This window comes from Perissodus microlepis, chromosome 19 (genome assembly GCF_051167445.1).
Source record: "Perissodus microlepis isolate ML-2025 ecotype Zambia chromosome 19, ASM5116744v1, whole genome shotgun sequence".
NCBI classification, from domain to species: domain Eukaryota; kingdom Metazoa; phylum Chordata; class Actinopteri; order Cichliformes; family Cichlidae; genus Perissodus; species Perissodus microlepis.
In genome coordinates, this window is record NC_140479.1 from 27,669,306 (window position 1) to 27,682,941 (window position 13,636).

Consider the following 13,636-nt stretch of genomic DNA (forward strand, 5'->3'; position numbering starts at 1 on the left):
TCTTGACGCAGACTATTTGTCATATCAGTTTTACTTAACCTAAACCAAATTATAAGTTTTATAAATTTATGAGGTTTTAAAAAGTGGTAGCCAGAAACAAATCAGTCTCTATATGCATGAAACCCATTATAACTTAGTTGTTTGTTGGTAACACGACTTTGTTATATGTGTGTGTTTCTGTGTGTGTCATCACGAATGGCTTAATTGTTGCTAATTCATGTTGGCTCTGCTTCACATGGAAGTCATCACTGATATTGCACATTACAGTTTTCTTCTGCTGCCTTTATAGCCACATAATATGCTAAATAATGTAGGAGCCCATTTGCTTTTTAGAGCACAGAACATTGCATACGAAGCTTTAAACTGAGTTAGCTCAGAGACTGCGTTTGCTTTAATCCACTCAAAACACTGCATGTTAAATATTTACTGTACTATGACAAGAGCAGCTTTATAAAACAATTGGAGGTAAGGATAGCTTTTTATTGTTGCTTTGCAATAGTCTTCAGTAGAAAGACCGATAGTGATGGGTCACGTTTTAATTTCAAAAATACAATGCACACACAACATGCTGGGACCATACAAAATAGTCAGAATGCCAGAGCTGTAAGCTGAGGTGGTAGAGTTGCTCTCAGCGGCAGGCTTCAGCACTGTGTGGTGCCCAAGGTGTGGTGACATGATGTGAGCTGACAGCTGGCACCATGGGTAATAGGTCTAAAACTCCCATCATGTAGTCTGCTGAGGCCCCGTCCTGCCATTCTAACCCACCAGAAGTACGCATCTACTTGGCCATTACTTGTTTATTACTAAATCATAATTAAAAGCTAGGAAGGTCAGAGTTATGATATAGCGCTGAGGTTTGGGGTGTGTGAAATTTCCGTCTGAAATGACTCAGAGATCTTAGACTTGGAGATATATTTTTATTTAATTGCTTTAAGAAATAAATTCAAAAATCTGAAAAATAAACAACCACAATGTAAACACAAACGTTTCTTGCATCAATTTCTTTATTTTTTTTTCCATCAAAAGAAATGCACAGATCAGCAAAGCTATTACATACAAATGGCCATACAATAGCAATTCATTTTTTTCTGTTCTTGTTTGAAAGTCTTCAGGAAATTCTGTTGTGTCATTTATACACTGTGTATCTTGAACATTTGCAGTTACGCTGCATTCAGCAACAAAAGAAATCGTCCCAATGCTCTTCTTCCACGTTCAAATGAAAGTGTTCAGCCACAAACTACATATCTGGACAGCTACTTGTTACTGCTCCAGGAAAACTACTGTACTTACATACAATAAAGAAAAGAAACAAAAGTTTTGCATAGCTTCATTGTAATGTAGATACAGTACTGTAAGGCACTTCATGAAGAACTTTAGGCATTTTAAAAAAAAAATCCTACACAATAAACCATTTGTCACGTCATCCTACAGATTCCATCTCGATAGATAAATGTTACAACATCTGACGAAAAAAAATCTTTTCTTAAATCACATTTTTGCGCACTATGTATATCTACTATACTCCACTGCTTTTCTTTTGGCATTAAGTCTCAAGTTCAACATTCATATATTGTGCATAATATGACTCACACATTGTCCCCATAACCCCACACAACCCAATATTTCTCAAAAAGACCAAAAGAAAACAAAAATTGTGCAATGATTTGGGGTTATGTGGAGTAAAAGGCAACACGCTGTCAAAAACGAGTCCCCCAAACCAAAAGAAAACCTAAATGTCTGGGCAAGTTATAGGTCATTTCCTCATAGACGGGTGCTGTACTGACAGTTACAGGGTACATCATTTTCATTTGCCTCTCCTCACACCAGTCCAAACCAGTGGCGGGAGTGTGTGTCGTATTCCAGCAGTTGTAGGTGGGACTACGTGCTCCAGCAGGCCACGTAGATAGAGGTAAGGAGGATGCATCTGCTCTATCCAAGCTGATCTTCGTACTGTTTGCGGAAGCAATCTCCAGCTGGGAAAAAGTCCCAGCAGCGCTCCTGATACATCTTCCACACGTAGGACTCCTGGACACGAGCCAACATCAGAGTTTAGCTCGAAATCTTTAACTTGCCTAAAGTAAGGCTGAATGTTTTGAATTTAAATATCCAAAATTTAAACATTACATAATTACAGGTGTGTTAACGAGGTGAAATGGGTATACTTGGTATTAACATGCAGTTAATACCAAGTGAACGTATCAACAGAACGTATCAACAGAAAGATCATTAAAACAGTTTTGGTATTTAATGAGTATACTAGCTGTGTCCCAAAACCTAGGCCGCATCCTTCGGAGCTTGCATTTTAAGGCTGATTACGTTACAGCCAGGAGACGAAGGCTGTCCCAACTTGAAGGCTGCTCCAAACGCGGTCGACAAATGCGTCCTTCATTTCCCCGAATTTAAAGGATTGTACCCTACCCCAGAATTCGTAGCGCGGCCCAGCCGATTCCAGTTTCCAACAATGGCGGCAGCTACTTAATTTTAATATTACTCTGATTACTCTTTCTGTAATCACAAAATAAACTTTTAACATATTCTCAGGCAAGAATGTAGCTGTGTAAATTTCAAATATCTGCTCGATTTATCAAGACATCACATATTTGCAAAAGTGCTCCAATGTTACGTCTGTTACCCTCCAGATCGATAGCTAGCCGGGGGTTCAAGGCTCACTGGAGCCGGCGAGAACAGCGGACTCCCGGCACATCATTTTCAGATCCCCCGCGGTCTTTTTACTACTCAGGTTAAACATGTTACTAAGTCACTCAGATAAATTAAAAATGTTATTGTTTGGCTTTTTTCAGTGTTTTATTTGTTCCTGAGTAAATCGGTTCAGCTGAGATTACAGCTAAATAAACGTCAAACAGAAAACTGATTAACAGAAGTGTGAGATGGTCGAGAATTTACTCCAATGTCAAGTTATATATTAGCGAGTAAGGAGCAGACGGCTGAGTTTATTAAACTCGGTCTTTGGAGGATGCTGCCTATGAATTGGGACATAGCTACTGTCTTATCTAAGAGAGGCAAAACAGTTAGCTAGTAGATGAGCACCTACTTGTTGCTAAATGTTATTAAGCAGTATTAATCTTACCACTTTATCCACACAAATAGGACCTAAAATTAAAATTGAATCTCTATGTGCTTAGTACAATGACCTTAATTAATATTATGTAAACCACAGAGTATTAAACAACACTTTAATTCCACCACAATATGGGTAGATATGAAAAAACTAATAAACCAAAATAGGTGTTGACAGTAAGAGGAGAAATATTGACTGGGTTAAGCTAATCAGGGTAAAATAGTCTTCTACCTGTCCAGTGTGCTCTGTCTCATCCTTGTTGATGAGGTACATCAGGAAAAACCTTTATAAGAAAAACGAGAACAAAGAAAAAACATTAAAGGGGAATCGCAGTCTTGTATCTAAGCCCATCACCACAGCTGAGGCACAGAGCAGGGACATGAGAAGCTTTTCTGTGACACATTTGATTTTTGCAACACTAATCACGTAAATGTCAAACTCTCCGTCACTGGGTGTCACAGTTCCCGATGCTAGTGTCTAAATAAAGTTACACCACCTCGTCTCTATCGCAGAATCACCTGTTGTTCCCCAAATCAAGCGTAAATGGCAATGAGCCGCTGTATCTCTATGGGCATCGCAGCATGCCAAATCATAATGAATACTGAATGAGAGCATGCTATCACAAACCTATTTTCCAATAAAGTTCATGGCATTAAATAGTAATGAAGCAACATAATGAGGTCGCTGTGATATCCTCCGGCCAGCTGACTGTGAGAGCAAATGGACTGAGACTTTCTATTGTTACTGGTATTATTCAGAAACACCGGCTAAGCGGTGCGTGTGAGGGAAACCCAGGCAGATGGAAAGGATACCTGAAGGGATCTAGTGTTCTGGATCAATGCTGCTACTAGTGACTTTGGTGTTTATGCTGCAGTAACGTGCTAAAGCCATCAATCATGTGGTTAAATTACAGAAAAGCGTTGACACGAATGGTAAAAGATTACTACAATGATTACAAAACAAAAAAAACATTAAAAACACTACTGATCAAAAGGATACTCACAGATAGTTGGCCAAATTGTGCTCTTGTAAGGTGTGGGTCTCAAAGCCGTGGGGGGTTGTGTCGAAGTAATCGTTCCCGATCCCACAGATGAAACATTTGGTCTGAGGACAGAAAATGAAAATTAGAAGGCACGCTTCCTTTTTCTTTTTCTGTGCTTCATTGATGAACTACAGTAAACAAGAGTTTGCCTAAAGCAACACCAGATTGGACATATTTTACAATATTAAGGTCAAGTTACTCATCACGCTCAGTCCCACTCAGCCTATGAACAACAGAGGCTCTGCAGGGACCTTTTAGTCTGAGAAAATAACATAGTTATTTATTATTGACAGTTTCATTAAGGGTTATCTGCCCTCTCTTAGGCGACAAGGTTATGCATCAACAAGTATGCCTCCAAAATTCGGCTTAATATTTATATTCCCACGTGCACGTTGATCTTCACTTGCCTGTCACAGTGACTGTTTAAATACTCAAGAGAGATGGGGAGCTCACAAAAATGTGTCACATCTCTGAAACTCAACACGTGATCAAAAAGGGGGGGTAGGGGGTACAATTTCCATAAAGTAACCCAGACAAAGTAAAATATTAATGAAAAAAAAGAGACAAGTACACGAGACGAGACACAAGAGTCCACTAATAAGGCCGTAATCTCCAGAAGATCTACATTAAATCTATTCGTATATGAAAGGTGGACGTGAGCGCGATACGCCGTCTAATGGCTAGGGAGGTGCTGTTATGAAGGGTCGAGCTGAGTGTTCAACTGTCTTGCTATTTCGAAGCAACTTACCAGATATGAGGTTGGCCCATCATAAACTACACCCGGTTTCAGATGGTAAAGAGAGTAATCATTTGCAAAAATGAACATCATGTTGTTTTCAGCAGTCTGTGAAACAAACAGTTGCTCACCAAGAGAGTATTAACTGAGGTCATAGAACAAGAGAGCCGAGCGCTGTTACACTGTGGAGTCTCATCCAGTCTTCTTTTTTAACAGTTGCCCCCTGATGGCCCTTAAGCTTGTAGCGAAATATTTCTTCGAGTGATGGATATTACCTGTCGCTACATCGAATGAAGATAAACTTTATTGCTGCCCTTCTGTGATAAATATGAGTTCTCATGTTATTTGTCCTGGACTGTACAGAGCCACAAAACGAATAGTTATGTCTATAACTTCTGTTCCCTGAAGGAGAGGAACGAGGTACAACACATAAGTATGGGATATCACGCCCTCGCATGTCCTGGCTGAAGAAACCTTTAATCACGCCTTTAAGGCAGATGACGTGTGATGACACGCGCACGGCCCCGCCTGCACATATAGCCGCTGTCATCACAGTCATCCCTCAGTTCGATAGCCGCTCTTCACCGAGCCAAACTGCTCAGTGGGGCCACCTTGTGTTGTACCTCGTTCCTCTCCTTCAGGGAACAGAAGTTATAGACATAACTATTCGTTCCCTTTCAGTCGATTCACTCGGTACAACACATAAGTATGGGACATATATACACGCCCCGCAGAGCAGCCACCGAACCGGAATCGCTTAGTGAGTGGTAGACCCAGCAGAAAGGACAGCATGAGCCACCGAAGGGGCTGTAACGTCCAACCGATAAAACCGCACAAAAGTGTGCGTTGATGCCCAACTAGCTGCCGCACAAATATCAGCTACAGGCACCCCTTTAAAAAGAGCCCATGAGGTTGCCATCCCCCTGGTGGAATGAGCTCTCACCCCGTGGGGCAAAGCAAGACCACCGGTGCCATATGCCAGTGAGATAGCTTCTATAATCCAGTGGGACAGCCTCAGTTTGGACAGAGCTCTACCTCTATTCGGATTAGCGAAGCAGACAAACAGCTGGTCACATAAACGCACATTCTGAGTGCGCTCAATGTAGGTGCGTAGCACACGCACTGGACAAAGAGAATGCATCCTCCTCTGCTCCTCAGATGCAAAAGGAGGGGAGCAAAGGCTCAGCAACTCAAACTCCATTGAGCTAGAAGATGCAGGCATGATCTTGGGAAAATAGGCAGCATTTGGACGCAATACGACCTTGTGGCCATCAGAAGAGAACTGTGTGCAGGAGGGATGCACAGAGAGCGCATGAAGGTCACCCACTTCGCCAAAGTGAGAAGTAATGCAGTCTTATATGAAAGAAATTTCATATCCACAGACTCAATGGGTTCAAACGGGGGGCTACAAAGGGCCTCCAACACCAAAGACAAGTCCCAAGTAGGGACACTGGACTTAAGCACGGGCCTCAGCCGGCGAACTCCTTTCAGAAAACGTATGGCGAGGGGATGCGCACCTAGTGTCACCCCGTCAAAGCCAATATGACAAGCAGATATAGCTGCTAAATAAACCTTTATTGTCGAAAATGAAAGGCCCTTATCCAGCAGCTCCTGCAGGAATGTCAAAACATCCACAATAGAGCACTGAAATGGGAGAGTGTGGCGGTCCTGGCACCATTGCTCGAAGGCTCGCCATTTGTAAGCGTACAAGCCTCTAGTAGATGAGGCCCTAGCGCTCTGAATTGTCGCTATCACACTAGGTGGCAAACCCTTAGCAATCAAGTTTAACCTCTCAGCAGGTAAGCATGAAGGCGCCACAGATCTGGGCGCGGATGAAACACTTCTCCTCCCGCCTGAGAGAGGAGATCCCTGCGGAGAGGAAGCTGCCAAGGACTCGCTGCTAGCAGGCTGATTATCTCTGCATACCACGACCTTGTGGGCCACCAAGGGGCCACTAGAATCAGAGAGAGGGGGAATGCCGACGCACTCTCTCTAGAACTGGAGATATCATTTCCACTGGGGGAAATGCATACAGGAGCACGTCTGGCCATTGGTGCGCTAGCGCGTCCAAGCCCAAGGGTGCATCGTGGTCGATTATGGAGAAGAACAGGGGGCAGTGAGTATTTACCCTGGAAGCAAAAAGATCTATTTGCGCCTTGCCAAATAGGTCCCAAATCTGAGCCACTATTAAAGGGTGTAACCTCCATTCTCTCACCAGAGGACCCCCCCTGGACAGAAGGTCCGGCCCCAGGTTCAGGTGGCCCGGGACAATGGTGGCTCTTAGAGACAGAAAATGAACACTGCACCATAACAGCAGAGAGCGAGACAGGAGCAGCCCGGGCTCCCTCCAAGGACTGAGAGCTAGCATGCAAGACGCGGTTACCGGCAGCCTCCTCCGGAGGTGACGCGATGCACACAAACGGTGAGAGAGAGAGTCCAGCGTTGAAACGCTCTCATTTTTAACAGTCCAAGTGGCACTACGGCGATCATAGATGCCATCATGCCCAACAAGCTTAATATCGTCTGGAAACGCAGTCTGCGTCCCAACTAAAACTGAGCGAGGCAGCAATGAAACGCGGCCACTCTGTGCGCGGCTGGAAAGCGAGCATATTTCCAAACCGAGAAAAGTAATCTGCTGACTCGGGATTAGCGAGCTCTTTTGAAAGTTCACAGAGAACCCCAGTGTCTGAATGTGTGACAGAACAAGCGACAGCTGTGTCTCCACCTGCTCTCTGGAGCAAGCTACGAGAGCCCAGTCATCTAGGTAGGCTAAGATGCGGATTCTTCTCTCTCTGAGGGGCGCTAGCGCTGCCTCGGCACATTTCGTAAAGGTGCGAGGAGCGAGCGACAGCCCGAACGGCAGCACTAGGTATTCGTAGGCTACGCCCTCGAATGCAAACCTCAGAAACTGCCTGTGTTTCGGGTGCATAACCACATGAAAATAAGCATCTGTTAGATCGATTGTTGCAAACCAATCTCCCGGGCCGACCGCATTCAAGAGCTGTCTGAGTGTTAGCATCTTGAACCTGTACGTTCGTAGATACGTGTTTAAGACTCGCAGGTCGAGGATGGGACGAAGCCCTCCCCCTTTTTTCGGAACAACAAAATAACGGCTGTACCAACCTTTGTCTGTCTCCGAAGCGGGGACCACTCGTATTGCTCTTTTCTGCAATAGCGCCTTTATTTCCTCTCTGAGTATCATGGCCGCCTCGGTGTTGACAGTCATGCTTACGACTCTTTGGAAACGAGGCGGCTTGACCCGGAACTGCAACCGGTAACCCATGGCAACGGTTCGCAGCACCCACGGAGAGGGGGCGCAAGCGCGCCACTGAGGGAAGTGAGCAGCCAGCCGGCTGACCTGCAGAACCGTCGGCGGGGCGTTGTCGCCCCCCAGTGTGTCTGCAGGGCACTGCATCACCTGCCTGACCTGGCTCATTCTGCCTGCAGGCTGAGCATTTGATTGTTTGAGAATAAACAACACTCTTTATTGATTGTAACATGGAAACATGTACATTTATACATTTTGTTGGAGGCACAACAATGAAAAACAGCGGGAACACTCGATGTGGTCACCTGAACATTTAACACACCTGAACAGGGAGTTACCTGAGGCATTTTGTGTGCAGGGGTTTTGTGCTTGGGAGACAGTGTTAGGAAAGTGCAGCGCCTTCTGGGGCTGACAACCTGAACAGAACTTAAGCGGCACCTCTTGTGCGGCAACAGAGGGGTAAAAACAGCGTCTCCCTGCTGCTGGACCCCCTCTCCACTCGAAACCACAGCTAAGAGGGCTGAGGCTTCTTCCTCCTGGGCGTCGGGTCCCGCCGGGGGCCCGAGGGTGGGCCGGAGGATGTGCTCTCGCTGGCGGCACACCCACTTCAGCAGTGGGCGCCGGTCTCTTGCCAGTCGGCAGAGGAGCGGCGGGCCTGTGAGAGCTAGCTGCGGGCTTGGGCTTGGGCTGACGTCTGGGGATGATGTCGCGCAGAGCTTCCGTCTGCTTCTTCCTCAGATCGAACCCTAGCCTGAATGGCTTCAAGTGAATGTCCGAATAACCCAGCCGCAGACACTGGTGCGACAGCGGGCTGTCATCAGGAACCAGCGATCCGAGCTCCGTCAGGCACATTGCCCGGTACGTCTGGAGCATGGTGACAGAGCTCCGGCCTGAGCTCGATAAATCTTCTCCAGCTGCGAAGCAGAGAATCTGCAGTGCTTGGACGGCAGAGTTGCGGGGCCGCCGACACCATGGTTATGGGATGGGGCCAGATAAGCAGCCAGAGATGGCTCCATAGGGGGTGGGTTAGCTAAGCCAGCCCCCTCGGCGCCGTCCAATTCCATGTACTGTCCATAGCCGGGCACAGTGACGCGGGTAGACAGAGGTTTGTCCCATGATGCTGTTAGCTCGCAGAGAAAGTCTGGGAACATGGGAAGGCAGTTTTTGGCCGTTGCGGGCTCCGGTGGGAGGAAAAACCCCGCGAACCGCCACGGCTTCTGAGCTGGCGGAGGAGAGGGCCAGTCCACCTGCAGCTTCTCAGCAGCACGGCAAAACAGGGAGAAAAGAGAGGTGTCACCGTGGCCGACCGGCGCAGCAGCGGCGGTACATTGGGCCGACAATGAGCTCTCCTGCTCATCCTCCGACAAACCATGGATGTCCAGGCCGATGTCCAGCACGTCATCATCGTCCTGGGGAGCGCTGGCGGGCTTCAACCCAGGCTGAAGCCCGTCAGCGCTCCTGCATGGTTCCAGCTCGTCATCGGCTAACCCGTCAACATATTCCATGTGGTCAGCCCAGCTAATTGCGGGGACATCGACCGGAAAATCCTCGTCTTCGGACTCGGACGAAGCCGGGGCTCCAGACTCGGAAAGGAGAGGGTCATGCCGTGCGACAGCCGAGCGTCCCAGCACTTTTTCCACAAACGTCACCCGTCTTTCCAGGGTCGAGCGCCAGAGCTGGCGACAAAACGCACAGGCTTCGGGCTCCGTCAACGCATGGTGCTGGTCGCTGTCGTGCAAAGAGAAACCGCATCCCTGAGGACAGGGGCGAACAGAAGATTTCTGCTTTGCTCGCTTCGGTTTGGAGTACATTTCAAAACAGAAAGTAAAACGCTGCACGGGAAAACTTGAAATTAGCGCTCCGCGTGCAGCCTACACACCAACTGCGCGGTGGAGGCTAACACCAACAGGGGCCGTTAAGCTAAGTTCAAGTCGGCAGACAACGGAGCTAACTAGCAGCAGCTAGCTAGCCCAACTCAGCAGAGGTGTTCTCAGCGAGGTGAAGAGCGTAAGAACTGAGGGATGACTGTGATGACAGCGGCTATATGTGCAGGCGGGGCCGTGCGCGTGTCATCACACGTCATCTGCCTTAAAGGCGTGATTAAAGGTTTCTTCAGCCAGGACATGCGAGGGCGTGATATCCCATACTTATGTGTTGTACCGAGTGAATCGACTGAAAGGGAACTGTGGAATGATGTGACACGTTTGTTTCGAGCTTGCATGCCCCTCAGGAAGCATCGGGGAACAGAGGACCTGGAGGACAACAATGTGTTGCACGGGTTTCCCTCCACTTTTCTATCCCCTGACCCTCAGACTCCAGATCAATAAAAAAGAGACCTTCAAAGAGGACAAAGAAGGTTTCTTCAAGTTTAGAAGGAGGAGGCAGGAGACGGAGAACCAGGAAAATGTAGAATTTGCACTCCAAACACAGCAGGAAGCCAACAGAAGAGCAGCAGAAACAGAGACGAGAGCTGACAGTGGGATGAGCAGGAGATCTGGAAGGACATCACGCTGACCCACCATCAGAGAATTCTGGATGTTCCGTCTCTTGACGAGGTTTTAGACGATCATTACGTGAATCCACAGAACATCATCCACAAAGTCAACAAACACGGAGTGGCCACACTGGACGACTTCTACAATGGCTTCACTTCACAGACCTATAAGCTAAGTCCATCTTTTATATACGGCCTATGATTTACACTCCTCCCACTTCCTTCAGTGCTGCAAGTTATGATGATCTGTCCTCTCACCTCCATGTCCTCTTTGACCTGCTCCTGTTGGTCTCTTAACTCTCCAAAGGCATCAATGATCAAACCTGCAACCATAAAGGAACTGCTGTGAGCATGACATACATACCCTCAGCATAAAGACTGTAATATTTAAATGGATATATGTTGTGGGTTCGTCTAATTACTGATAAATAAGGTTGAAATTGGGATTTTTTTTATGTACCCTGGATGATGGCCAAGAGGATGACAATAACAAAGAAGAAGAACGTGATGTCAAACAGGATGCGGTAGAGCTCATAGGGGTCACCAGCTGGGTCCTCGATCTCATCCCCTATCCCGCCTCCTGCTCTTACCCCAACATACATGTGGAATAGGTAGCACTGCGGGAACACAGATGGAGGTCTAATTGAAATCTGAGGCTGAGCATTAAGTCGTGGGTTATTTTAAGCAGCGAGACCAAATCTGTTCCTTAAAAACGAAAGCGTAACTCCAGTTTACCGTCATCATGTCGTCGCACTTCATGTCCGGCTCATCCTCATCCTCACTCTTGTTGTAAAACTTCCTGAAGAAGTTGAAGGCCACCACAGTGTAGAGATAGACCACAACAGCTAGCAGGCCCACTGTCAGCACCAGCTACAGAGACAAAGGAAATCTGCATTTACAGACTCGCTCTTTTTTTGCTATTTATGTATTTCCTTTAGACACACAATGGACGCAGCAGGGGCAGAGCTGCTGGCTTCCATTTGTTTTCTATAAAAAAACTGCAACAAAATTAGATCGCCATTGGCAAGAGAGGAGTGAGTAGAGAGAAGGGGAAAAGTTCAAACGCGTGGAAACGAAGAGAAAGTTTAGTGCAATAAGAAAACTCACATGAGTTATTTATTTATAGTAAATACAAAAAAAGAGTCTATTATTTCACATATAATAAAAAATGGATTCAGCTACAGCTCAGCCGGTTGTAAACCTGAAAGGCAACAACGGCGTAAAGCGCATTTAGATTGACAAGCGTGATTGATCAGCCCACAGACGGCTGAGTCTGGGAGATGTCGCTGATTCCTTGTGGCCTTGCCATTTTGGTGCATTTCCACCCTTGGAGACTGAGGTGACATTAAATTCTGATTTGTCCCTCTGGTCAGTTAACATGGGAATTATTGGAAGAACTGGCAATCCAAAGTGGGATTTAAATTAAGCCATGTGAGCCATTTGAACTCAAATGTCAAAGGATGCTGAGAACATTCCAATTATCTCACACGACACATACAGTATCTGCTAGATGACACATTTGTGATTCATGTCACCTGCATATTAGCTGCCAACAAGCGAGATCATTTTTCTCAGAACCCGATGAACCAAATTAGACCTAAATGGTCAATTAGATCAGTTAAATGACAAGAGAAATAGCTTAATAAAAAGGTAATATTTGTTAATATGTTGGCTTTAACCTATTATAAAACCAAGCCTGGGTCTTTTAGCGCTTAAAGTAGCTTTTTAAGTACATAAATACATAATATTAAAATAACTGTGCTAACATTTAAAGCAAAATTAAAATGATTTCAACTGAAATCCGTTTTGGGCGTGCAGAAAGCATAATTTAGCACATTTTGAATGGCATACTTCAAATACCATCACTGCAAACTGTGATCAAAAAATGTGTTTCACCATCAGCTCTGCAGTGACCCCTGCTGTTCAATAGAAGAGCTGTATGTGTTTCCTCCTCACCTGTTTGCCATTGTGCGTGACAGATGAAAGGATGGTGCGGAGAGTCTTGAAGCCCATGGCAATGTCCAGCAGATGGGCGGCAAAGAAGAAGTTGTTGTAGTGACCCAGGATGGACATGGTGGTGTACCAAACTAGATACAAGAATGACTGGCGGAGAAACAAAATGGATCAGAAGCCGTTCGCCCTGCTATAAAATCCTCCATCAACAACCTCAGCTGTCAAATAATGTAAACCACCACCAATAAAACGACAAAACAAAGCAATTAATCATCCAAACTTATTTTTAAACTTACATTATCTGTAAACACAACCCCCATTTTCCAGACATGGTACTTTGTATCGATTGAGCTCAACCTGGCAACAGAGAAAAGTTGATATGAAGGGCTCGTATTTTCTGTTTGACCTCTATTTTTACTCCAAGCAGCCCTGGGCTGTCTGCTTTTTATCAGCCCAATCTCTCACCATGACACCAGTGAAGCCTCCTTGGCAACAGTTTCCTCTGTAGGGTTGAAATCCAGGGCACTCTTGTCCAACCCCAGCAGCTCTGCTATCCTCTCTGCTCCGTAAAGGTCTCCATACTTTTTTATCACCTACAAACAGAAGCCGCGCGGAAATATATAAGAGACACGGCAGCTGACATTTAGTAAGTGTAACCAGATTCCATTTATAGCTTGTGTGCACAGCAGATTAAACTTAAATTACATGAGCTACTTACTTTGCGCTTGACAAATTTATCCCAGTAGTTGTTGGGAAAGGAGCTGATAAAAAAACAAAAACAGAATTAAACCTCTGCTTGCACAAGATTATGATTCGTCGTTTGATAAAAGGCTGACTCACGGAGTGTTGATGACCAGTCTGTCCCACTGTCCTTTAATGTCGTCATCAGACGGCTGCTCGGTGATGTAGAGGCCTGCAAACTCCAACTTCCTTGCTATCTCCTTCTCCCGCTTGAACACTACCAAAGGCACCTTGAACACACAAGAAATCGGGCTGCATCACTGAGACAGTGTGTGTGTGTGTGTGTGTGTGTGTACACGTGAGTGCATGGGTTAACAACGAAC

At 45.9% G+C, this 13,636-nt stretch overlaps 1 protein-coding gene across 16 annotated transcripts in view; it reads right to left on the reverse strand.

Moving 5' to 3' along the window:
- Positions 1-986: 986 nt before the first annotated feature.
- LOC146366235 (ryanodine receptor 3) overlaps positions 987-13,636 on the reverse strand; it is a 115,714-nt gene continuing 103,064 nt past the window's right edge. For all 16 annotated transcript variants that reach the window (XM_084915098.1, XM_084915106.1, XM_084915109.1 and 13 more), the window contains 11 exons: positions 13,413-13,543; positions 13,291-13,333; positions 13,038-13,165; positions 12,869-12,929; positions 12,576-12,722; positions 11,355-11,489; positions 11,080-11,236; positions 10,878-10,942; positions 4,083-4,183; positions 3,311-3,362; positions 987-2,025 (listed from right to left, as the gene is read on the reverse strand). In XM_084915098.1, coding sequence (XP_084771224.1) covers positions 1,930-2,025; positions 3,311-3,362; positions 4,083-4,183; positions 10,878-10,942; positions 11,080-11,236; positions 11,355-11,489; positions 12,576-12,722; positions 12,869-12,929; positions 13,038-13,165; positions 13,291-13,333; positions 13,413-13,543 — 1,116 coding nt within the window. In that variant the 3' untranslated portion in view covers positions 987-1,929. The remainder of the gene's footprint in view (positions 2,026-3,310; positions 3,363-4,082; positions 4,184-10,877; positions 10,943-11,079; positions 11,237-11,354; positions 11,490-12,575; positions 12,723-12,868; positions 12,930-13,037; positions 13,166-13,290; positions 13,334-13,412; positions 13,544-13,636) is intronic.